Below are 25538 nucleotides of genomic sequence, written 5' to 3'. Positions count from 1 at the left end.
ATCTGTCTGTAGTCTGACACATCTTATTTTATTTTTTATGAGAGCCACTGCAATCAAACTCCAGATGCATGCGCAACCTTGCACATGCGTCACCTTGTGCGTCTGGTTTATGGGGGATCTGAGGAGTTGAATGTAGGTCCTTAGGGTTCACAGGCAAGTGCCTTAACTGCTAAGCCATCTCTCTAGCCAGACTAGTCTCACAGATTTTAATAGCTTGGGGAATTTGAAGAATGTGGGACTAATGTAGTTTCCAGAGAATATTAACACTTATTTGGAAATATGGAGACGGGGGCTGGGGATGTAGCAGAGTGTTTGCCTGGCGAGCCCAAGGGCCTGGGTTCCATCCCTAGCACTGCAGAAACTTAAAAAATAAATAAATAAAATATCAGGTCAGAACCTTTAAAATATCTGCTATTTACTCTCTATTTCCCACAGGCTCAGACCTGTGCTAGACATGTTACCACGTAAAATGCAACTTCCTTGGGCTGAAGAGATGGCTCAGGGGTTAAAGAAGCTTGCTTGCAAATCCTGCTGGTCTGGGCTCAGACTACAGTGCCCATGAAGAGCCAGATGCACAAAATGGCACGTGTGACTGGAGTTCCTTTGCAATGGCAAAAGACCCTAGCCCGTCTATACTCACTCTTTGTCCTTCTCTCTCTTTCAAATAATAAACATATTATTTATTTATTTATTCTTGGTTTTTCGAGATAAGGTCTCGCTCTAGCCCAGGCTGACCTGGAATTCACTACGTAGTCTCAGGGTGGCCTTGAACTCACAGCGATCCTCCTACCACTGCCTCCCGAGTGCTGGGATTAAAGGCGTGCACCGGGCTAGAGAGATGGTTTCGCGGTTAAGCGCTTGCCTGTGAAGCCTAAGGACCCTGGTTCGAGGCTCGATTCCCCAGGACCCACCTTAGCCAGATGCACAAGGGGGTGCAAGCATCTGGAGTTCATTTGCAGTGGCTGGAAGCCCTGGTGTGCCCATTCTCTCTCTGCCTCTTTCTCTCTGTCACTCTCAAAGAAATAAAAATAAAACAAAAAAACTTTTTTTTAAAGGCGTGCACCACCATACTCAGCAATAAAAATATTTTTTAAAAAAATAAGTAAAATATAGGGCTGGAGAGATGGCTTAGCGGTTAAGAGCTTGCCTGTGAAGCCTAAGGACCCCGGTTCGAGGCTCGATTCCCCAGGACCCACGTTAGCCAGATGCACAAGGGGGCGCACGCGTCTGAAGTTCGTTTGCAGAGGCTGGAGGCCCTGGCGCGCCCATTCTCTCTCTCTCTCTACCTGCCTTTCTCTCTCTCTCTGTCGCTCTCAAATAAATAAAGATAAACAAAAAAATTTTTTTTTAAATAAGTAAAATAAAATATAGCTCCCAACATGCCATCTCCATCCCCACTGTATAGATGGGAACATCCAAAGGTCCATGAGGAGAAGTCACTTGCCCCGGATCAGGGAGCAAGTGACTAACTCATCCCAAAGCAGCCCGGCTGGTCCACAGCCAACATGGTGTTGGAATGAGGCAGCTTTGCCTGCACGGGGATGTGCACTGTGACACTCACATGCAGACTGTCTATCCTCCGACTACGAGTTCTCAATGGCAGAGGAAGCGAGAGCTAAACACTCCCCCTGTCTGCAGGCTGGGCTGTCCTCCAGGGCCCGGCTCACACAGAGCACCTGGTTCTGCTCCCCACTTACCATTGATGTCATGGGGCACGTGGTTCATCATGGAGCCAGACTCACAGGCCTCAATATAGAACACCATCTGTGAGGCAGACAGGACAGGTGAGCTGAGCTCCCCACAGCCAGCACGGGCTGTCACACCTGCCACCACTGCTTGCTGGCCTTTTGTTTTGCCTTTGGGGAGATGCTGCTGCCATAACAGGCTGCCAGAGGCTACGGAAGTTATTTGACGAGGAGAAATCAGACCTAAATGTCTCCATGGCTAAAGGATTAAAATCATCTGCGAGTTGGCATAGCTCAGAGATGTTGTTGCTGTACAGTACTGAGGAAAATGGTTTCACTGCTTAATACAAAGAGTAACGTCACAGGTCAGTGTCCTTTCGCCTTACTGTCATGAACACCCCGCCGTATAGAGTTTCTATGACAGGGGAAGAGGGAGGGCCTAAGTGGACAAGACAGAATAAGATGGTGGGTGTTCCTAACTGTCCCACACTGGGAACAGTCTAAGGACAAGCAGGGCCTCATCTGACCCCTGAGCCTCAGGAGCTAATGCACAGCCACTCAGGGCTGCTGGGTCCAAGCTGAGGGTAGTCCCACACTCCATGTCCTAACAAGCTCCCCCAGAGTCTGACTGAATAGCTAAACCCTTCAGATCACAAAGGGTTAATCCAGGGTCCCCCCCCAACGGTCAAAGCTGACCACACAAAACCCTTTCAAGAAGCTTTGCCACAGCTAAGATTAGAAAATTCTATTAGGAAAACTGGGGGTGGTTTTATACAAGGCACACACCATTAGCTCCCATCCTTTTGGTGTATCTGGCCTGTCGAATGTCACCCTGTGTGTCCTTTTGTGTCACTCATGCACTGATGTGATCACACATCCTCTCTTCATAGCAGAGCACAGGACAGAAAAGGATCAGTGAGTTGCTCTAGTCAGACCAAGATGAAAAGACACAACCTCCAGAGTGCTAAGTGATGCCTTTTGGTTGGATTGGGAACAAGCAAAGTTTTCTAATAAATGTCCTGAATCTTCCAGAAAAAAAAAGAAGACTTGCCACACAGTCAGAGGGCTGGTAAGCACTGCTGTGGGACTGGCATTACCTTCTGGTACATTCTGTGTTCGTACATGTAGCGAATGGTCTTGTTCAGGTCCTTGACATGAAGCTGAAAGGTAAGACATGGACATTCAGCCCAACACACCAAGAGAACCACCGAAGTCCTTTTTCCAATCCTTAGCGGTAGTGACAACAAATTGGTTAAAACCACAGAATATCATGTATAAAGGAAGAGAATGACACTTCTTCATTCACGACCCTGTCCTTGGCACTCGGAGACTTCACTGTACTGTGTGGCTCAATGCACCCAGTCCTGACGCAGGGACTGATGGCTGCGGCAGGAAGAGAAGTGTGGAGGAAACAGCTAGAAGAGACAGCCCTGGACAGACTTCCAGATGCCACCCTTGTTCCTCACATCCACCTGGTTGGCATGAGTCAGTCCTGGTGGCACATTAGAAAATGCACTCTACAAGTTTAATCTCAACACGTGAACTCTGTTTTCTGCTCTCCAAGTTTGTCATTAAAATGTTAGGAAAGCCGAGCATAGTAGCACACACCTTTAATCCCAGCACTAGGGAGGCATAGGCAGGAGAGGCATCATGAGTTTGAGGCCACCCTGAGACTACATAGTAACTTCCAGGTCAGCCTGGACTAGAGCAAGACCCAACCTCGGGGGAAAAAAAAAAACATTAAGAAAAACGGCTCAGACTATAGCTCAGTGGTAGAGCACTTGACTAACTTGCACGAGATCCTGCATTTGTTCTCAGCGCCACAAAACCAATAAACAGTCAAGATCAAAATGGTCAGAAAAGCTCACATCATCATTTGGAAACACCAGCATCCCAGTGGCTCCGTGGTCAGTGAAGTAAACAAACACGTGGTCCTTGGGGCCGCTGCAGAGAGAACAGAGGGACGAGGGTCAGCGGTCACCTGCTTCCTGTTCCAGTTCCCTGTCTCTGAAAAGCTGTTTTCACCAGAAAGGTAAGAAGCTTGAGGATCATAGTGTCCCAGCGAGGGCCCTGGGCGGGCGCAGCTCCTCCCTCCGCTCTGCCAGCGGTGACTCTGAGCCACAGGTTCTGTGCTGCAGTGACAGCTGCCGTGGAGGAAGGGGCTTGGTGGGGGCTTGTCACATGGCCAGGCATGACCTGAACAGTGGGGTCCTTGGCAATCAGACCTCACCCAGGCAGCCACAGTCTCCAGCCAGACTGTGCCAAAATGAGTAAGGGAGCCAGGCATGGTGGTGCGCACCTTTAATCCCAGCACTCGGGAGGCAGAGGTAGGAGGATCACCGTGAGTTCCAGGCCACCCTGAGACTCCATAGTGAATTCCAGGTCAGCCTTGGCTAGAGTGAGACCCTACCTCAAAAAAAAAAAAAGAAAAAGAAAAAGAAAAGAGTAAGGGAAGCCAAACTTGTAGGCGGTTTAGTCCTGAGGCCTCTCCACAAACCTCAGACTCAGATGTCGCCCACTCATGAACCCAAGGCTTCCTCTCAGAGGCCACTGTTCCATGGCCGCAGAGACACATGCTTCTGAGCCAATCCATTCACCCTGCCCACCTCTGATCTACCTCACAAGACGGTGCCCAGACCTCTCTTCTGGTATAAATGAAAAAAAAGAAACCAAGTTAACTAGCATGCCTTCAATCCCAGTACTCAAGAAGCTGGGACAGACATTAGGAGGATGGGGGCGGGGGGAGTATTAGAACTCCAGCGCAACAGCCAAGACTCTTCATCTCCCAGTTCAAGAATTGTTTTTTGTTTGTTTCACCTGACTAACTTTGTTACCCTCAGTCCTAGTGTATTATTCTGCTTTATAAGCTTTCTCATTTTACTTTGTAGCATGGGTTGCATTGACTTTTTTACTAGAGAATTGTACTAGATATTTGTCATTCAAGTTTTCATCTGCTTTATAATTCATATACCTTGAGGGTCACTTTTCTAATACTTTTACTATAATGTGCCACCTCAGCCCTATTTAAGTAATATTTTTACCTACTGTCAAATCTTTTTTTCCAACTAACTAAAAGTAAAAGTTATGTGTAAAAGGGTTGCTTGTGAATACGCATGTGAATAGTTGTTAATAAGCCATTGTCTCACACTTGGCGCATCTGTCTGCTTATATGGAGTTAGCTTCCTCACTTTTCTGCTTGTTTGTTCAGTCTGAATTAAAATTAAGACTCTGAAAATAAAACTTAGTTTTGCTTCTTCTAAAAAAAAAAAAAGAAGAAGCTGGGACAGCAATCCTGAGTTCAAGGCCAGCATAGTATGTTCCAGGTTAACCTGGGCTACAAAGCAAGTCTCAAAACATTAACCTCAAAAAAAAAAAAAAAAAAAAGGCCAGGCATGGTGGCGCACACCTTTAATCCCAGCACTCAGGAGGCAGAGGTAGGAGGTTCACCACAAGTTCAAGGCCACCCTGAGACTACAGAGTAAATTCCAGGTCATCCTGGGCTAGAGTGAGACTCTACCTCAAAAAAAAAAAATCAAAAAATGGAGAGGGGGAATATTACTAGAGTGGCCAATATCTCATGAGATACTGAAATACAGAAAGAAACGCTAAGTGGTGAGACATCTCTAGCCCACAGCCAGAGGAGCAAGCCAAGAGCTGCTTTCCCTAGTATGGGCATTAGTCCTCCCCACAGGGCTGACCTGTGATCCGAATACAGGCTGGAGTCCTCCAAACTGCATACCTGTGTCAGTGTGTACTGCTGGGTCATGGGACAGACCAGCACTATGGTCCACTGACAACAAAGACCAGTGGGTTTAAGCGCCAGGGAACACAGTTCAGTACAGTGAGAGCTGGTTCCTTGAACACTGGAGTTGAGATCCCCAGCGCTCATGAAAATGCCAGGTGGGCACAGTGGCCTATGGGGAACCCCAGCACTTGGGAGGAAAAGTCAGGAGATTCCTAGGGCAACCTGGCTAGCTAGAGGGGCTGAATCAGTGAGCTCTGGGTTCAAGTGAGGGTCCCTGCCTCAGTAAACAAAGCAGAGAGCAACTCAAGAAGAAACCTGATGCCAATATGTGTGATGTGCACATACGTCCCCAAACCTGAGCCCACAAACACAAACCTTTTTTTTTGTTAAATTTATTTTTCTTTTATTTTTATTTATTTGAGAGAGAGAGAATGGGCATGCCAAGGCCTCCAGCCACTGCAAACGAACTCCAGACGCATGCGTCACCTTGTGTATCTGACTTAGGTAGGTCCTGGGGAATTGAACCTGGGTTCTTTGGCTTTGCAGACAAGCACCTTAACTGCTAAGCCCAGCCCCTATTTTTTGGTTTTTCAAGGTAGGATCTCACTCTAGCCCAGGCTGAGCTAGAATTCACTATTTAGTCTCAAGGTTACTTCAAACTCACAGCAATTCTCCTACCTCTGCCTCCCCAGTACTGGGATTAAAGGTGTGTGCCACCACACCCAGCATAAATAGTTTAAAGAAAGGCTGGGGAGATGGCTCAGTGGGTAACTTGCCATACAGTACAGTGCTTGAATCCCCAGACCCAAAGACAAATCCAGAAACTATGGCCAGCTTCTATAATCCCAGCACACCCTTGATAAGACTGGAGGAGGAGAGAGAATCTCCCACAAGCTCACAGGCCTCCTAGTGAATGAAACAGTAATTAAGAGACACTGGGGCTGGAGAGATGGCTTAGCGGTTAAGCACTTGCCTGTGGAGCCTAAGGACCCTGGTTCAAGGCTCGATTCCCCAGGACCCACATTAGCCAGATGCACAAGGGGTGTACACGTCTGGAGTTCCTTTGCAGTGGCTGGAGGCCCTGGCGCGCCCATTCTCTCTCTATCTGCCTTTCTCTCTCTGTCGCTTTCAAATAAATAAATAAAAATAAACAAAAAATAAAAATTAAAAAAAAAGAGACACTGCTCAAACAAGGTGGGAGCCAAGAACCTCCACAGGTGTGTCATGACATGCACATGCCAGCACTCTCATACATGAACATGCACATATGTACATCACACACACACGTTTAAGAACAGTGAGGGTTGCCAGGCATGGTGGCGCACGCCTTTAATCCCAGCACTCAGCAGAGGTAGGAGGATTGCAGTGAGTTCAAGGCCACCCTGAGACTACATAGTGAATTCCAGGTCACCTGAGCTAGAGTAAGACACTACCTCGAAAAACCAAATAAATAAATAATAACAAAAACTTTTTGGGCTGGAGAGATGGCTTAGCGGTTAAGCGCTTGCCTGTGAAGCCTGAGGACTCCGGTTCGAGGCTCGGTTCCCCAGGTCCCACGTTAGCCAGATGCACAAGGGGGCGCACGCGTCTGGAGTTCGTTTGCAGAGGCTGGAAGCCCTGGCGCACCCATTCTATCTCTCTCCCTCTATCTGTCTTTCTTCCTGTGTCTGTCGCTCTCAAATAAATAAATAAATAATGAACAAAAAAAATATATTTAAAAAAAAAAAACTTTTTAAAGAGCCAAAGGACCATAGCTCAATGGTAGGGAATTGGCCTAGCATTCATGATGTTGTAGGTTCAATCTTCAGTCCAGAAAAAACATTTAGAGGGACCCTGGGTCACAGGGGAATATGGCACAGAATGTCATTCCAAGAAGCCATCAAGCACTGGCCCCGGCGGTGGACAAAGCTCCTGGCCTCCCAGGTGACCAGGACCAATACCAGCACCCATGTAAGTCCTCCGCATGGGGTCAAGGACAGGGGAATACACAGAACACACCTTACCTCCTCAAGACTTTTCCAGACCCTTTACCCCTCACAGCTTCCGCGTCCCCTCTCAGCACAGCGAGGAAGTTTTGTGCAGTAACGTCCTGCAAAGAATCAGGAGTCAAAATCAGAGGCAGCTGTTAGTTCTGGCCAGATCTTCATGGATCTGTGGCAGGTCAGGCATGGTGTGTTCTGGAGATCCATGTACAGACTGTGTGTGAACACCACCTTGTTCTTGGAGAACGGACACTCAGCGAGCCTTCCACCCCATCATGACCACTATGGGATGTGTGTGGAGAGGTCCAAAGATTCTGTCAGCACCAGAGAAAAACACCCCACAGACAGGGCAAGGAGGGAAGCAGAAATGGGGCAACAAGTCTGCCCTTTGGCCACCTCAGAGCCTGGGTCCCAAAGAATGAGGCAGATGTAGAGAGAATTTTGAAAATTAATACTTGAGCATTAAAGGCAATACAAAAAAAGCACCAAATGCCAGGTGTGATGGCACATGCCTTTAATCCCAGCACTCAGGAAGCTGAGGTAGAAGCATGACTGTGAGTTCAAGGCCACCCTTAGACTACATAGTGAATTCCAGATCAGCCTGGGCTAGAGTGAGACCCTACCTTGAAAAACAGAACAAAACAAAAAATACCAGGCTGGAGATACGGCTTAGTGATTAAAGTGCTTGCCTCAAAGCCAAAGGACATAGGTTTGATTCCCTAGTACCCATGTAAACCCAGATGCACAAGGTGGTGCATGAATCTGGAGTTCAACTTCAGTGGCTAGAGGCCCTGGCACACATATTACCCCTCTCTCTCTTCAATAATTAATTTTTTTTTAAGTACCAAGGAAGCTGGGCGTGGTGGTACATGCCTTTAATCCCAGCACTCAGGAGGCAGAGGTAGGAAGATCGCTGTGAGTTCAAGGCCACCCTGAGACTATAGCAAATTCCAGGTCAGTCTGAGCTAGAGGGAAACCTTACCTTGAAAAACCAAAAGGAGAAAAAAAAAAAAAAAGTACCAAGGGGGAAGAAAAATCACCAAAATCTGACCATCTAGATTCTAAAATATCCTTGTAGAACTATGTGGAAAGAACGTGATAAAACCTGGATCAGCTATGCTACACATGTCTACTAAATGTTACCCGAATTAAGAAAGGAAAAGTAAAACAAGACTGAAAGTGCCAAACTCAGGTGAGTATTTCTTTACCATAAATATGAGCTTCTCTTCTGAAGTTAAGAAAATTAGATTGCAGAGAATGTGTGACTAAAGTCATTCTGGTGCTGAACAATTCATACAGTATCAATAAGCTGGGAGGAATCTAAACATTTTTGAAAAGTGTGGTACTATAATAATAATTAACAAGGGTTGGAGAGATGGCTTAGCGATTAAGGCATTTGCCTGCAAAGCCAAAGGACCCAGGTTCAATTCCCCAGGACCCACGTTAGCCAGATGCACAAGAGGGTGCATGCATCTGGAGTTTGTTTGCAATGGCTGGAGGCCCTGGCACACCCATTCTCTTTCTCTTTCTCTTTCCCTCTTTCTCTGTCAAATAAATAAATAAATAAAATTGAAAAAAAAATTACCAAAATCCTATCTTTAGGAAAGTCACATCATACTTTGCCTGGGCTGAGAAAATGGATTTTTAAGAAAGAACTTAGATAAACTATAACTAGACCAACAGCAATACCTCATGAAGAGCAGGTTGTTAATGAAGGAAATGTAATATCCACCTTGACTTATACAAAGACTAGAAACTAAATATTAGTAGATTTTAACTCATCTTGAATATTTCCCATCTTTCTTTGCTTTCAAAACTTTAATAATTGAACTGGATATAGTGGTACATGCTTGTAGTCCCTAGGAACTTGAGATGAGGCAGGAGAATTTTGTGAGTCCAGGAGAAGGCCAGATTGGGCAACATAGAACCCATCTCAAACGAGAGAGAAAGAAAGAAAAGAGGAAAAGAAAGCGGAAGCCTGGGATGCAGCTCACTGGTAGAGCATCTGCCTCCATCATGTGAGGCCACAGTTTGACCCTCAGCACTCTCCCCGTAAGAAAACGTATCACCATTTATATCTCAAGCACAAATTCCAACACAAACATGTAATGCTAACTAAAAATAAGTGTAGTCAAATTCTGATTCCAGAACTCCAAGAGGGAAACATCAATGAGACGGCCAGGCAGGAATGCCCTTACCTCGCCGGTGTAATCCTTCAGGACTCCCTTATACACATCCGTGCCATTGGGCCTGTTGATCACAATACCTGGAGTGGGGTTGCTGAAAATTAAAGGACACAATTAATTGAAACACACAATGTGACATGTCTCTGCAATCTTTAAAACAAGCCCTTGGAGAGATATAAAGGGAAGAGAAAGGAAGGGAGGAGGGTACTTAATAGGTTGGTATTGTATATATGTAAGTACGATGATTGAGATGGGGAGGTAATATGATGGAGAATGGAATTTCAAAGGGGAAAGTGTCGGGGGGAGGGAGGGAATTACCATGGGATTTTTTTTTATAATCTTGGAAAATGTTAATAAAAATTAAAAAAAAAAAAACAAGCCCTTGGGGCTGGCAAGATGGTTCTGTGGTTAGGGCATTTGCCTGCAAAGTCTAATGACCTGGGTTTGATTCTCCAGGACCCACATAAAGCCAGACGCACAGTGGCTGGATGCCCTGATGCACCCATTCTCTCTGTCTCTTTTCTTTCTCTCTCTACTTGCAAATACAGAAGTAAAAAAACAAAAAATTTTAAGCCCTTGTCTTGCTATACAGACTGAAGGCCCAAGTTCAATTCCCCTGTACCCATGTAAAGCCAGATAAATGCACAAAGTGGCACATGCATCTGGAGTTCATTTGCAGTTGCAGGAAGCCCTAGAGCACCCATACCCACTCTCTCAATTAAATAAAAAATTATATATATATATATACACATACACACATAAGCCTTTGCTATGTGAAAAAACTTGCAAACAACTATGTTGTTAAAGTCACTTCTTGTCACCTACAAGGTCACCCATATGCAAGGTTTTGGCAGCTGACTAAGGCTCCAGATGGGTTCTGCCAGAGCCCAAGTGTGATGTCAGTACAATGCCATGGCCCTCTTGAGAACCTCAGTATGGTGGCCAGGAGCCAGGGACCCAGGATCTCATGAGCCTGGCGCTCTATCTGTATTTCTCAATTCCTCAAGAACTCAGATAAAGGGACAAGAGAAACAGGTGTAAGATTAGACACAAGCCATAACAGAAAACGGGTACAGAAAGGAGCACAGTAAGCTGTGCCGCCCAAACTAGAGCCTTCCTTGGGCTAGGGTGGGCTCCACAGACTCCAAGGACCAGCTCTGCTTCAGCCTTTCAAAGCAACTTCTCTTACTCATTTCCCATCTACTGCCACAGCCAGGACACCCTAAGACGTGATCAAAGGTCACCAGGAAGCACACCTGCCGCCTTTCATCTGGAGCTGGCCCATTGCCACATCAGGCCATGGTCCCAAGCAGCCCTGTGAGGCCAAGTTGAAAGTGCTCCCTACTTACTCTTCAGAGTTGGCGATGTCATCATACATCATCACGATGATCTGCTCGTCGGGAATCCCGTTTCGGTGAATGATCTGGTAGGCATGGCACGCGTCTGCCTGAGAGAAAGAATCCCAGAACTTTTAGATGATTGCCAGAGAGAAGGTCTATTTTGGAGCCCCAGTAAGCAACATTAGCTCCATCTCACAGAAGACTTGCTGTGAATTGTCCTTTACTTGTCAAATTAATTAGTTAGTTAATTAATTTTTTTTTTTTTTTGAGGTAGAGTCTCACTCTAACCCAGTCTGACCTGGAACTCACTCCGTAGTCCCAGGGTAGCCTTGAATTCACAGCGATTTTCCTACCTATGCCTCTCGAGTGCTGGGATTAAAGGCATGTACCACCAGGCCCAGTTTTTTTCTTTCCCTTTTTATGAGAAAGAAAATCGTGTGTGTGTGTGAATTGGTGTGCCAGGGCCTCCAACTACTGCAATCAAACTCCAAACGTGTGTACCACCTGGTGGGTATGTGTGACCTTGTGCACTCAGGTCACCTTGTGTGTCTGGCTTATATGGGACCTGGAGAGTCTAACATGGGTCCTTAGGCTTCACAAGCAAGCGCCTTAACCACTAAGCCATCTCTCTGGCCCTAAGTGGTTGCTTTTTCTGGCACGTGTGTGTGTCTGTATGTATGGGGTGTGCCTGTGTGGGAGGCCACAGGTTGATGTCAGGGGTCTTCCTCAATCGCTCCCCACTTTATTTACTGACACAAGGTTTCTCACTTGAACCCAAAGCCCCCTGAATTGGTCTGTCTTGCTAGCCAGCTTGCCCAGGTGTCCTGTCTCTGCCTCTGGAGAGCCGGGGCCACAGAAGGGTGCCCTTGCCACTGCGTATTTACATGGGTGCTGGGATCTGAACTCAAGCCCTCACTTGCACAGCAAGTGCTTTAGCCACTGAGCCACCTCCAAGTCCCAAAATGATTGCTTTTAAAAACATCCTGGGGGCTGGAGAGATGACTTAGCAGTTAAGGTGTTTGCCTGCAAAGCCTAAGGACCCAGGTTTGATTCCCTAGGACCCACATAAACCAGATGCACATGATGGTACATGGATCGGGAGTTCATCTGCAGTGGCTAGGGGCCCTGGCACACCCATTCTCTACCCTCTCACTCACAAATAAATAAAAATTAAAAAATCATCCAGGGGCTTTATATCCTCCCCTCCTGTCTTTTGCTGGGTAGGAACTCTTCATACTCGCTCCTCTTTCCTTCTCTTAATGTAATAAATTCTCTCAGGCCAAGTATGTTGGTGCACACTTTTAGTCCCAGCACTTGGGAGGCTGAGAGAGGACTGCTGTGAGTTTGAGGCCAGCCTGGGACTATAAAAGTAAGTGCCAGATCAGCCTTGGCTCAGCAAAAAAAGAAAAAAAAAAAAAAAAACCTTGAAAGAAATCACTTGTTTTCTCACCTCAAATTTAAAAGATCCCCATCACTCAAATTATCCTCATGCTCACCTACTGGAAAGGGAGTTCTTATGTGGGCTTCACACATGGGCAGATGTCCATGTATACACACTCACATCTGCAAGAGCCTTTGAAAGTCCTAAGAAACTAATTTTCATATTTTAGAATACATAAAAAGTTGAAAAGTATAACCGAGTATGGTAGTGCACTCCTTTAACCACGGCACTCAGGAGGCAAAGAGTGAGGGGTCACTGTGAGTTTGATGCCACCATGGGACTATACAGAGTTCTAGGTCAGCCTGGACTGGAGTGAGATCCTACCTTGAAAAAACAAAGTCTAAAAGCATGGATTTAGGTCTCAAAAGCAGAATGATTCAGACAGATGAACCAGCAGGTTTACGGCTCAGCAGCTGTGCTGGACCCTTCTGATCTACGGAACTCCATCTGCCTGTCACTGCTCAGAACTGGGTGAAGACTCCAAAGTCCAACTCAGAGCGAGGCATGGTGCTAGGGAGGCTGAGGCTGTAGGATCAGCAGTTCAAGGCCAGCCTGGGCTATGCCAGACCCTGTCTCAAAACACAAAACAGCCAGGCGTAGTGGTGCACGCCTTTAGTCCCAGCACTCAGGAGGCAGAGAGGTAGGAGGATCGCCATGAGTTCAAGGCCACCCTGAGACTACATAGTGAATTCCAGGTCAGCCTGAGCTAGAATGAGATCCTACCTCAGAAAACCAAAATCAAAACATACAAACACACAACAACAACAAATCCACAAAACAAAAAGTCCTCGTCAGGAATTAGAATGAGGAACAGAACTTAGGGCCGAGGGTGTGACTAAGTGGCAGAGCGCTTACTCAGCACATATGAGACTCAGAGTTCAATCCCCAGGACACATAAAACAAAGGTGCTGAGGATAAGAAATATGCTCCTTGGGTTGGAGTAATGGCTTAGAGGTTAAAGCACTCGTCTGCAAAGCCAAAGGATCCAGGTTCGATTCCGCAGGACTCACGTAAGCCAGATGCACAAGGTGGCACACGTGTCTGGAGTCTGTGTGCAGTGGCTGGAGGCCCCAGCATGCCCAATCTCTCTCTCCCTCTCCCCCCCTTCTCTCTCTGCCTCTTTCTATCTGTCAAATAAATAAAAATAAAATACTTTTTAAAAGAAATGTGCTATTTAATTAGGCCCAGATTTGACTCCCCAGGACCCGCATAAAGTCAGAGGCACAAGGTGGTGCATGTGTCTGGAGTTCGTTTGCAGTGGCCAGAGGCCCAGCAGTGCCCATTCTCTCTGTCTCTCTCTGCTTGCAAATAAATAAATAAAATATTTTAAATAATGCCGAGCATGGTGGCGCATGGAGGTAGGATGATATCACTGTGAGTTCGAGGCTACCCTGAGATTCCATAGTGAAATCCAGGTCAGCCTGGACTAGAGTGAGACCCTACCTCAAAAAAAAAAAAAAAAAAACTGTAAACTTCCACAACAAAGAAAAATCCATCCAGCTGGGCATGGTAGTACACGCTTTTAACCCCAGCACTTGGGAGGCTGAAGTAGGAGAATCATCGTGAATTCGAGGCCACCCTGAGACTACATAATTAATTCCAGGGCAGCCTGGACCACAACAAGACCCTAACTCAAAAAAAAAACAAAAACAAAAAAAAAGCCATCCATCACGGAATTCTTGCCCCACAGGGTGAGGCCGGTGCTTCCTTATTGCAGATGACTCACACTGCCCTTCATCAGAAGTCAGCTGAGGCCAGACGAGAAAATGTTCCCTTTCTGCTGACAGTTAACTATGTCTTTCCAGGAACAAAGACTCAAGTAAGCACCGAGTGTGGCCGGGAATCGACCTCCCTCAGGCCGACAGGGTACTCCAAACAGAGCTGGGCACCATGATGGGTGAAGGAAATATAGTTCATCACACACCACATCCAGCTTCTGCCTGAAGACGCACTGCACAGGTAGACCCGGGCTGTGTGTGCATGAACTGTTAAAATGTTCCTATCACTCCAACACCAACTGTGGTAGGCAGAATAATAAACACACACATATCCCAGGTCCCTAACGCCTGGACCGTATAAACCACCCAGCATGACAAAGGCGGGACAAGACAGCAGATGGAGGGCCTGGGGACATGGCTCAGCAGGTAAGAGTGCTTGCCGCTCAACCATGAGGGCCTGAGTTTCTGAGTTGATTTCTCAGCACCCACATAAACAGCTGGGTGTGTTCATTCCCTCTCTCTCTCTGTACAATAGATAAAAACATTTTTTTAAAAAAAGAAGACGGGAGCCGGGCGTGGTGGCGCACACCTTTAATTCCAGCACTTGGGAGGCAGAGGTAGGAGGATCGCCATGAGTTCGAGGCCACCCTGAGAGTACAGAGTTAATTCCAGGTCAGCCTGGACCAGAATGAGACCCTACCTCGAAAAACCAAAATAAAAAAAAAAAAAAAGAAGAAGAATATGAATAAATTAGACCTCATCAAAATATAGAACTTGGCCTGGGCATGGTGGTGCACACCTTCACTGGGAGACTACCTAATGAATTCCAGGTCAGCCTGGGCTAGGGTAAGACCCTACCTCAGGGGAAAAAAAGAAGAAAGAAACTTTTAAAAGAAAGTGTGAGCCAGGTGTGGTGGCACACGCCTTTAATCCCAGCACTCGGAAGCAGAGGTAGAAGGATCACCGTGAGTTCAAGGCTACCCTGAGAAAGCAGAGTGAAGCCGGGCGTGGTGGCGCATGCCTTTAATCTCAGCACTCGGGAGGCAGAGGTAGGAGGATCGCTGTGAGTTCGAGGCCACCCTGAGACTCCATAGTGAATTCCAGGTCAGCCTGGGCTACAGTAAGTGAGACCCTACCTCAAACCGCCCCCCCCCAAAGAAAAGAAAAGAAAACAGAGTGAATTCCAGGTTAGCCTGGATTAAAGTGAGACCCTACCTAGAAAAAAAACAAAAGTGTGATAGTCGTGTCAGAATCCCTGTCACTAGACTGGGTGAAGCTATGAGCATGGACTGTATGGTCACACTGCCTGGTTTCAAATCCCTCTTACCAGCTACGTCACCTGAGACAGGTTGCCTAACCTCTGTGTCTCAGTATGCCCGCCTTAGAATGGGTCTGTCACAGCACCTGTACACAGGTGGTCTGAAGAGTGAGTGGGAAGGCAAACACGGAGTGCTGGGTACTGGGCCTGCCACTCAGTAAGAGGCAGCATGCTCATGCCAGAAGGTGGGCGTGGCAGGACAGAGAGCTTTCCTTCCTGCCATCTCCTTGAATGACACCTGACTCACAAATGCCTGGAAGGATGAGCGAGGAAGAGTATTTATAGGCAGTTCCCACTTGGGTCACTTCCCGCCACTCAGCTCCTCTCGGCTCATCCCGGGGGATCAGGCCCAAATTCACAAGTTCTGGCCCCTCTTCCCAGTTCTGACCACCACAGCTAGACCCTCCACACAGCTCTCTCAGGAAGGCATTCCCCTTCTCCACACCACCCACCTCACTCTCCGGCCTCTCCCGATCACAGCCCGTCACCCAGGCCTTCCTCTCAGGCCCTGGGCTTCCAGAGGCACCCTCCTGCCTTCCCTCCGTTCTAGATGCTGGAAGCAGACTTTCCTGCCAGCATCTCCAACCCAGCCTTCTGCTTTTGTTCCAGGACGGAAAAGAAATCTGGTCCAGACAAAACAAAGTTGAGCCTTTAATCCCAGCACTTGGGAGGCAGAGGCAGGAGGATCCCTGTGAGTTTCAGGTCAGCCTGAGACTACATAGTGAATGCCACGTCAGCCTGGGCTAGAGTGAAACTATACCTTAAAAAAAAAAGTTGAAATAACCACACAGATGAGTGTAGAGAAGCCCTTCACAAGAACGGGGTGGTAGTCATGTGTTAATATTTCCTAAACAAAAGGGGCCGTGCACTCTCCTGTCCGTCCAGGGACTCTGTGAGCCTCTGTAAGTACATCCTGCTACAACCGCACAGACTGGAGGCGTGGGTTAACAGAGCTTGCTGCTTAAAGCGTGAGGGCCGGGCCTGGCACAATTCAGGTGAAGAGCTGGGTGTGGTCACTCAAGCCACTCTGAACTGCTGGGGCTCTCTCGGGGGAAACAGCAGGCAGGGGTTGAAGGAGAGTCCATGCTCATCCTCACACATCCTGAATTCTCCTCTGGCCTCCACACACGCACACACACTCCTACACACACATGTGCACACACCACACATAATCCCACACACAGCTTGCCCAGGTTCAGTGTAGAGAGTTCCTCAGTGACTAATCTCCAGAGTCAGGAACACAAGAGCCCAGCAGGGACATGGCCTTGCAGGTGATCACCACACAGCCTCAATGTCTTATTCAGTGACAGAGATTTTGGGTTATAGCTACTTCTTTGGTTCTGTTTCTTCCTTTCTCCTATTTCATATATATATATATATATATATTTCATACTTTTAATATATATTTTACCTAGGGCAACCAACAATATGTTTTTACTTAGTTTAATATTTTATTTATTTGAGAGAAGGAGACAAAGGGAGAGAGAGGGAGAAAAATAGAGTGAATGGGCACACCAGAGCCTCCAGCCACTGCAGACAAACTCCAGACTCATGCAACGCCTTGTGCATCTGGCTTATGCAGGATCTGGGGAATCAAACCTGGATCCTTAGGCTTTGCAGACAAACACCTTCAGCACTAAGCAACCTCTTCAGTCCTAACAATAACTTTCTGTTTAAAAGGTTCAAAAGCATAGGCTGGAGAGATGGCTTAGCGGTTAAGCGCTTGCCTGTGAAGCCTAAGGAGGCCGGTTCGAGGCTTGATTCCCCAGGACCTACGTTAGCCAGATGCACAAGGGGGCGCACACATCTGGAGTTTGTTTGCAGTGGCTGGAGGTCCTGGACATGCCCATTCTCTCTCTTTCTCTCTCTCTACCTCTTTCTCTGTCTGTAAATAAATAAAAATTAAAAAGTATATTTAAAATAAAAGATTCAAAAGCAAAGCCAGGTATGGTGGCACATGCCTCTAATCCCAGCACTTGGAAGGCAGAGATAGGAGGATCACCAAGAGTTCGAGGCCACCTTGAGACTACATAGTGAATTCCAGGTCAGCCTGGACCAGAGTGAGACCCTACCTCAAAAAAAAAAAGCTAAATGTGGTGGCACATGCCCATAATCCCAGCACTTGAGAAGTAAAGGCAGAAAAGAACAGTACAAAGCCAGCCTAGACTAACTGAGACATTGTCACAACACAAACAATTCATGTCCAGGACTACTGACAGAATGGCAGTGACGTAAAAGAAACTATTTTCTAACAGGACACAGGGTGGTGCAGGCCTTTAATCCCTGCACTCGGGAGGCAGAGGTAGGAGGAGCACTGTGAGAATGATTTTCTTACCTGGTGACGGTAATTATACCAGCCGTTGGAGCCGGCGACAATCACCACCCAGTGCTTGCCCCCATCCTCAGGATCATTCACACCGAAGGGCAGTGCCCCAGCACCCAGGACCAGGCTGAGCAATATAGCTGCTTCCCACATGGTTCTGCACCCCAGCGTCCACCACAGCAGCTAGAAGCAAACAGCAGAGAAGGGTTTTAAAGGAACAAGAACTCCTAAGATGATGTCAAGATGCTATCGAGCACCTGGATCCCCAAGGCGACCATGACTGGGGATGTATTTGACCCACAGCCATCGGGGATGAACTGCTTCTCGGCTAGCATATCTGCAAAGTCATCTGAGCAGAACGTATTGAGGCACACTTCTCTGAGATGTGGATTTTTTGGTGGCCAGCAAACTTGAACTTCACTCTGCACAGCGCCTCAGTCACATGTTCTTGATTCTGTAGCTTGGTGCAGATGGACGTGATGACCTGGATAACGTAAACCCGGGCCACTGTGCCTTGGGGCTTCCCAAGGGTGAGCCTTGGCTAAAGTGAGATCCTACCTCAAAACCAAACAACAGTGCCGGGCATGGTGGCACATACCTTTAATCCCAGCACTCGGGAGGCAGAGGTAGGAGGATGGCTGTGAGTTCAAGGCCACCCTGAGACTCCATAGTGAATTCCAGGTCAGCCTGGGCTAGAGTGAGACCCTACCTCGAAAAAAAAAAAAACCCAAAAAATGTGGAGCCAAGCATGGTAGTACAAACCTTTAATCCCAGTACTCTAGAGGCAGAGGTAGGAAGATCTCTGTGAGTTCAAGGCCAGCCTGGGATTTACAGAGTGAGTTCCAGGTCAGCCTGAGCCAGAGTAAAACCCTGCTTCGGGGGGGAGGGGGGGAAGTGAACATATAGGGCAGTCCTGGGGCCATGTCCTGCCACTGTGCAAGTTAAGGCATGACTCTCCCCATATCCTGATCCTGTTCTCAAATTACTTCCTGTGACAGAAAATACAGCCAGCCTGCAACTATGTGATAAGAGGAAAAAGTCTTCAAAAGGTGGGGGCACAGCCAGCCTCCACTTGGTTAAGCATCTCAGCCTCTCGCTGCTCCTGCCCTGGCCAGACTCTCGTGAACACCTGCCCGCCTTGTTATGACTGAGGTGCTGGGAACTCGGCGGACACAGAGGCAAAGCCTCGGCCAGCTCGGGGGGGGGGGGGCTCCCCTCCTAGTGAGGAAGCTCTAGCCTTCTGTGTCCAGCCACCAAACGACCGAGAGATGAGATGAGGGGAGAGGGTGGAAAGCGCTCGGGGCGCCGGGGGAGCGGGTGCATCTGCAGCTACACCAGAGGCGCACGGCTCGGCTGGGGAGCCCAGCGCAGGGTCCGACCCGCAGTCCAGGCCTGGCAGAGGGTCTGCACTGTGAAGCAATTCCCGGGAACACGGAGGCAGCCAGCGTCGGGTTGCACTTTGACAAAGATTCCACATCAAGCCCACGGGCTCCAGTCCTTCCTGGCCCTTAGCCCAGTAGTGTCCTGGCCAACATACTGGGAGGCACTGGGAGGCGACATCACTGTGGGCTATCCAGATTCAGCATCTGAATTCTCCATCTATAGGCCTCAATTAGTGCCAGAGTCAGGTTTCTTTTTCCTCCTCTTCCTTCTTTATTTATAATTATTATTATTATTATTATTTTGCAAGCAGAGAGATGTGGCGAGAGAGAGAATGAAAGAGGAAATGGGCATGACACTGCAAACAAACTCCAGGTGTATGCTTGGTGCATTTGACTTCCATGGGTACTGGGGAATCAAACTCCGGCTTTGTAAGCAAGCGCCTTTAGCCGCTGAGCCATTCCCCCAGCCCCATTCTGTGTGTGACAGATCTCACACTAAATAACCCAGGTTGGCCTGGAACTCTCCATCTCCCCTTCCCAGCATCCCAATGGTTGGGATGTCAGCACACATCACAGTGCTGGCTTCACTTCACATTTCTTTACCTCCACTGAAAGGTCCATGGACAGATAACAGCTTAAAAAAATTGCTTTGTTTGCCAGGCGTGGTGGCGCATGCCTTTAATCCCAGCACCTGGGAGGCAGAGGTAGGAGGATCGCCATGAGTTCAAGGCCACACTGAGACTACATAGTGAATTCCAGGTCAGCCTGGGCTAGAGAGAGACCCTACACTGGAGAAAAAAAAAAAAAAAAGGACTGGAGAGATGGCTTAGCAGTTAAGGAGTTTGCCTGCAAAGTCAAAGGACTCAGGTTCGATTCCCCAGGACCCACGTTAGCCAGATGCACAAGGTGGGGGCACATGCATCTGTAGTTCATTTACAATGGCTGGAAGCCCTGGTCTGTCTATATCTCCTCTCTCTATCTCTTTCTGCCCCACTCCCTCTCTCGCAAATAAATAAATAAAATAATATTTTTTTAAAAAAGAAAAAACAAAAAAAAATGTTTTGTTGGGTTGTTTTTTGGGGCGAGTGGCCTGCTGAAGCTGCCTCAGTGCCAAGACCTGCTGACCTGTTAATAAGTACCAGGGTGGCTCCTCCAAGATCCCATCAGCCTGACCACAGTTCCTACAGGTACGTCCTTTTGATGAGATAAGTGAATTTAGAAACTCGTGACGCGGGTCTCGATGGGCCAGGAGTGGAAGCTCTCCACAGCACATGGTTGAGTGATACCCTAAAGTCTGTGGACGACCAAGGGTTAAGACAAACGCAGAGTCATCACTCCGCCTAAGGAACAAAAAAAGAGTTCCAAGAGGCACACAACACCAGGCATGGAATAAGTGCAAGTGCTGCACGTTCCCCACAACTGAAGGCCCTTTATTTAGCTCATTCTTACCGCACGTGCATTGCTGTGAGAGCTGTGGCGCCTTTCAGACAAGGGAGAAAGCCGAAGCGGGGAGGGGGGAGGGGTGCAAAACTTCTTGGTAAGTGACATGACTGGGAACAAACAGCACACACATCTGCCTGGATAGATCGTGCTTGTACCGCGGCAGCACCTGCATGTCACAAAAATAGTAGCTTACTGTGAAAGGCTGGTGGGCTCCCTAACCACAGGCACTGTACCCCTAGCCTGGGGCCCAAGCACAAAAACAGCCGCAACCGTTCCTCCAGCAGGACATCCATGGTGGTCACTCACCTACTATCTTAAGGCACAAGTGTTTCTGAATAAAGAGGAAGGCTTGTCTGCTCAGCAGAGGAGACCCTGAGCCACACAGTCCAGAAGTCAACAGTGCCAAAGGTACATCTTCTGCCATTTCTGCCATGGGCCAGGTGGGGCTACAGGGCTGCCCCTAGCTCAGGAACAAAGTCATGGACCAAGTGAGGTCATGAGCAATCCTAATAAAGCCAGGGCAATCTCAGCAGCTAGGTCAAGTTCAAAGTCAGGTATGACAACATCAATGCCCACACCTCAACCACCGCAGGCATGACCTGTCACTGACAGTCTCCATTTGCTGCTGGCTCTGGGACACGCACAGCAAGTCACCAAAGCCAAGCCAAGTGGCTAGTTAGGTGATGACATCTTTGAAATAGCTTTCTGAGCTGACAGTCTTTGTGGTCTGGAACTCACAAATCCTTCTGACTTCAATTCCCTAATGCTGAGATTACAGGAGTGCACTGTGTGTCTCCACCTGATTTTGGGATTTTGTAGACAGTGCCTCATATAGTCCAGAACGACCTCAAGCTCGTAATGGAGTCAAGGATGACCATGAACTTCTTTCTGCTCTTCCTGCCTTTATCTGCCCTCCCAAGGGCTGGGACTAGTCAGGTACCACCTAGCCTGGCACAGTCCTGTTGTTGTTTTGTGATGCTGAGGACTGAATTCAGAGCCTCTGGAACACAAGGCAGGTGTTCCAGCACCGAGCAACATCCCTAATCCCTCATTTCTCTTTAAAACTGGACACTCAGAACTGAGGAGATGGCTCAACAGTTACAAGCACTTGCTTGCAAAGCCTCCGGGCCTAGGTTCAATTCTCCAGACCTACAAAATAAAGTCAGACCTACAAAGTGGCACATCATCTGTATTTATTTGCAATGACAAGAGGCCCTGGCACACCCAAGTGCTCATTTGTGTTCTCAATCTCTCTCTCTCTTCCTGTGTGTGTGTATTTCTCTCCCTCTACCTCTCAAGTAAATAAATAAAAATATATTTCCTTTAAAAAGGGGGGAGAGGGCTGGAGAGATGGCTTAGCAGTTAAGGCACATGTCTGCAAAGCCTAAGGACCCAGGCTCAATTCTCCAGGTCCCACGTAAGCCAGATGCACATTGGTAGTGCATGCATCTGGAGTTCATCTGCAGTGGTTAGAGGCCCTGGTGTGCCCATTCTTGCTCTTTCCTTCTATGTCTCAAATAAATAAATAATAATAAATCTTTAAAAAGTGGGGGGAGGGCTGGGTGTGGTAGTGCATACCTTTAATGCCAGCACCTCAGAGGCTGAAGTAAGAGGATCACCATGAGTTAGAGGCCAGCCTAGGACTACAGAATAAGTTTTGGATCAGCCTAAGCTAGAGTGAGACCCTACCTCAAAACCCACCATACACAAAAAAGGAAAACAAAAACAGCACCCTCAGCTGTGATTCAGGGGGACCATCTCCCTCTCTTGGCCCTAACTACCCATCTATGGATGAGATAGTAAGGGCTCATTCAGTTCTCAAAGTTTTCAGTTTTCTGGCTAAAGAATAAGATTACCTGGCTGGGCGTGGTGGCGCATGCCTGTAATTTCAGCACTTGGGAGGTGGGTTCGAGGCCATTGTGAGAATACAGGGTGAATTCCAGGTCAACCTGAGCTACTGTAAGGCCCTACCTCAAAAAATAAAATAAAAGTAAGATAACTGGATCTTATCTCAAATGAAAAAGTGTGTTTGTCTAATCATCTTATCATTTCTTCCCTATAAGGGAAATTTACAACAAGCTAAATTCTAGACTAAATAACCCTTCAAGGCTATCTAATTTTGATTCCATCAAAATTATTCTCCACCTCTGTATCCTGTAATAGGAGAGATGCAAATACCTCCTGCCCAGACATGCAAATGAATTCTACCAAATGGAGGGTCAATGGACTTCCTTCCTCCTAGCCATTTTGGGCTCCCTGTTCATACTACAATATTTCTAGTCTACAGATGTGACAGTACTGTGGAGTATGCTTTGAGCTGGCTGTAATACCTCAAAGTGCCTCACAAATTAAGTTAAATGAAATCCTTAACACATGCTCATTTTTAGGTCTGTACAGTGAAATTTTAAAAATACTTTTCGGGGGCTGGAGAGATGGCTTAGCGGTTAAGCGCTTGCCTGTGAAGCCTAAGAACCCCGGTTCGAGGCTCGGTTCCCCAGGTCCCACGTTAGCCAGATGCACAAGGGGGCGCACGTGTCTGGAGTTTGTTTGCAGAGGCTGGAAGCCCTGACGCACCTATTCTCTCTCTCTCTCCCTCTATCTGTCTTTCTCTCTGTGTCTGACGCTCTCAAATAAATAAATAAATAAATAAAAAATATTTTTCGGGCTAGAGAGAAGGCTTAGCAGTTAAGTCGCTTGCTTGTGAAGCCTAAGGACCCAGGTTCAATTCCCCAGTACCTACAAGATGGTACAAGCATCTGGAGTTTGTAATGGCTGAAGGCCCTGGCATACTCATTCATGTGCAAACATGCGCTTTCTCTCTCTCTCTCAAATAAATAAATTAATTAAATATTTTTTAAAAATTAGTCTTGACCAGGAGTGCTGGGACAAGCCTTTAGTCCCAGCACTATGGAGGCCAAGGTACGTGAGGCCAGCCTGAAACCACATAGTGAATTCCAGGTCAGCCTGAATTAGAGTGATACCTACCTCGAAAAAATAGTCTTATCACATGTTCATTTAATCACTCAAATTTCAACACACTCAATACATGTGACAACTTCCCAGTCATAAGATGAGATTTCATTATCATTACTAAGCAATTTTCTGCATCTTAAAAATAATGCTGGGACCAGCTGGGTGTAGTAGCGCACGCCTTTAATCCCAGCACTCGGGAGGCAGAGGTAGTAGAATCACCGTGAGATCGAGGCTACCCTGAGACTCCACAGTGAATTCCAGATCAGCCTGAGCTAGCGTGAGACCCTACCTCGGAAAAAAATAATAATAATGATGATGATGATACTGGGGCTGGAGAGATGGCTTAGCAGTTAAGGTACTTGCCTACAAAGCCAAAAGACGCCTGTTTGAATCTCCAGGACCCATGTAAGCCAGATGCACAAGGTGGCACATGCATTTGGAGTTTGTTTGCAGCAGCTGGAGGCCCCGGCACATTCTCTTTCTATCTGCCTCTTTCTCACTCTCTCATAAATAAATAAATAAATAAATATAATGCTGAAGGACTGCACAAGATGGCTCAGCAGTTAAAGACACTGACTTGCAAAGCCTGCTGACCAAGTTCAATTCCCCAGCACTCATATAAAGCCAGATGCAAAGTGGCACACATATACTTACAGACATGAGCCAGGTGTGGTGGTGCACGCCTTTAATCCTGGCACTCAGGAGGCAGAGGTAGGAGGATCACTATGAGTTCCAGGCCATCCTGGACTAGAATGAGACCCTACCTCAAAAAAAAGGGGGTGCTGGGGAAACGGCTTAGTGGTTAAGGCTCTTGCCTGCATGCAAAGCCTAAGGACCCAGGTTCAATTCCCCAGGACCCATGTAAGCCATACGCACAAGGAGGCACATGTGTCTGTAGTTTGTTTGCAGTGGCTGGTGGCCCTGGCTCACCCATTCTCTCTCTCTCTCTCTGCCTCTTCCTCTCTCTCAAATAAATAGATAATTTAGGCATATACAGACACACACAAATAAGTAATTTGAAATAATAACACTGGAGCTGGACATGGAGCTGGAGAGAGGAGGATCAGGAGTTCAATCTCATACACATGTGAGGGCAGACTGGGCTGCAGAACTTTTCTCAAAAGCAGCAATAACAGAAACAAACTACCTCGAAAAACAAAAAGTAATACCGAGCTGGGTTAATCCTAGCACTTAGGAGGCAGAGGTTATAGGATCATGGTGAGTTCAAGGGAACTCAGTCCATCTTAGGCTAGAGGGAGATCCTACCTGGAAAAACCAAAACAAACAAACAAAAACCCCAAAGCCAGGTATGGTGACACAGCCTCAGTATTCCAAGTTCAAGTTCAAGGTCAACTTGGGCTACAGTGATCTCTACATGGCCTGGACTACAGAGTGAGACCTGATCTCAATAACAGTAACAGGCATTTCTTCTCAAGGCAGTCCTAGTGAGGAGAGTTCAGGGCAAAGCTCAGCCTAACACTCAGCGCTGCACAGTATAACTGTGGCCAACAACACACCACACACACAGCAGCGGATTTACAGGATCACACCAGAGGCGAAAATTCCCCATCACCAAGGATACTGTGGTGACGCTGCCACACAGATGGACTGCCAGTCATATGAAAACCCAGCACATGCCATCATGCACAGGACATGGTACTTAACTGGTGTATGTCTTAGAGCACTATGTTTTATCATTCCAGTGTGCTCCTAGTTAAATGAAAAATGCTCTGTGACTCAGCTGTCACGTGATCCCCATGGCAGGCTCACACACTGAGGTGAAGGACAGCTTTATCAGATAAAGAGGCTATGTCCAGTAGTGACCCTATACCATCCAGGTTCATAAAAAGCACTCCATGTTGATTGAACAGCAATGAAATTACCTACTGACACATTTCTCAGAACCTCCTGTCATTAGGCAGTGCCTGACTGGATGGTTACTGAGCCACCCTGGGTATGGTGGAGTCTCTCCTTAACCGCTCTCCAACCTCTTCGTCTCCCC

At 47.3% G+C, this 25538-nt stretch overlaps 1 protein-coding gene across 1 annotated transcript in view; it reads right to left on the bottom strand.

Moving 5' to 3' along the window:
* The window catches only part of Lgmn (legumain), a 40328-nt gene that overhangs the window by 12480 nt on the left and 2310 nt on the right, over window positions 1-25538 (bottom strand). The window contains exons 2-8 of the mRNA XM_045155396.1: window positions 17751-17921; window positions 10948-11045; window positions 9611-9692; window positions 7434-7519; window positions 3554-3629; window positions 2783-2845; window positions 1698-1764 (exon numbers count right to left, since the gene is read on the bottom strand). Of these exons, the coding sequence (XP_045011331.1) occupies window positions 1698-1764; window positions 2783-2845; window positions 3554-3629; window positions 7434-7519; window positions 9611-9692; window positions 10948-11045; window positions 17751-17891 (613 nt within the window). The 5' untranslated portion in view covers window positions 17892-17921. The remainder of the gene's footprint in view (window positions 1-1697; window positions 1765-2782; window positions 2846-3553; window positions 3630-7433; window positions 7520-9610; window positions 9693-10947; window positions 11046-17750; window positions 17922-25538) is intronic.

The sequence above is a fragment of the Jaculus jaculus genome, chromosome 7 (assembly GCF_020740685.1).
Source record: "Jaculus jaculus isolate mJacJac1 chromosome 7, mJacJac1.mat.Y.cur, whole genome shotgun sequence".
Lineage (NCBI taxonomy): Eukaryota > Metazoa > Chordata > Mammalia > Rodentia > Dipodidae > Jaculus > Jaculus jaculus.
The sequence above is the reverse complement of the archived record's forward strand: the minus strand, read 5'-3'. Positions and strand labels throughout refer to the sequence as shown.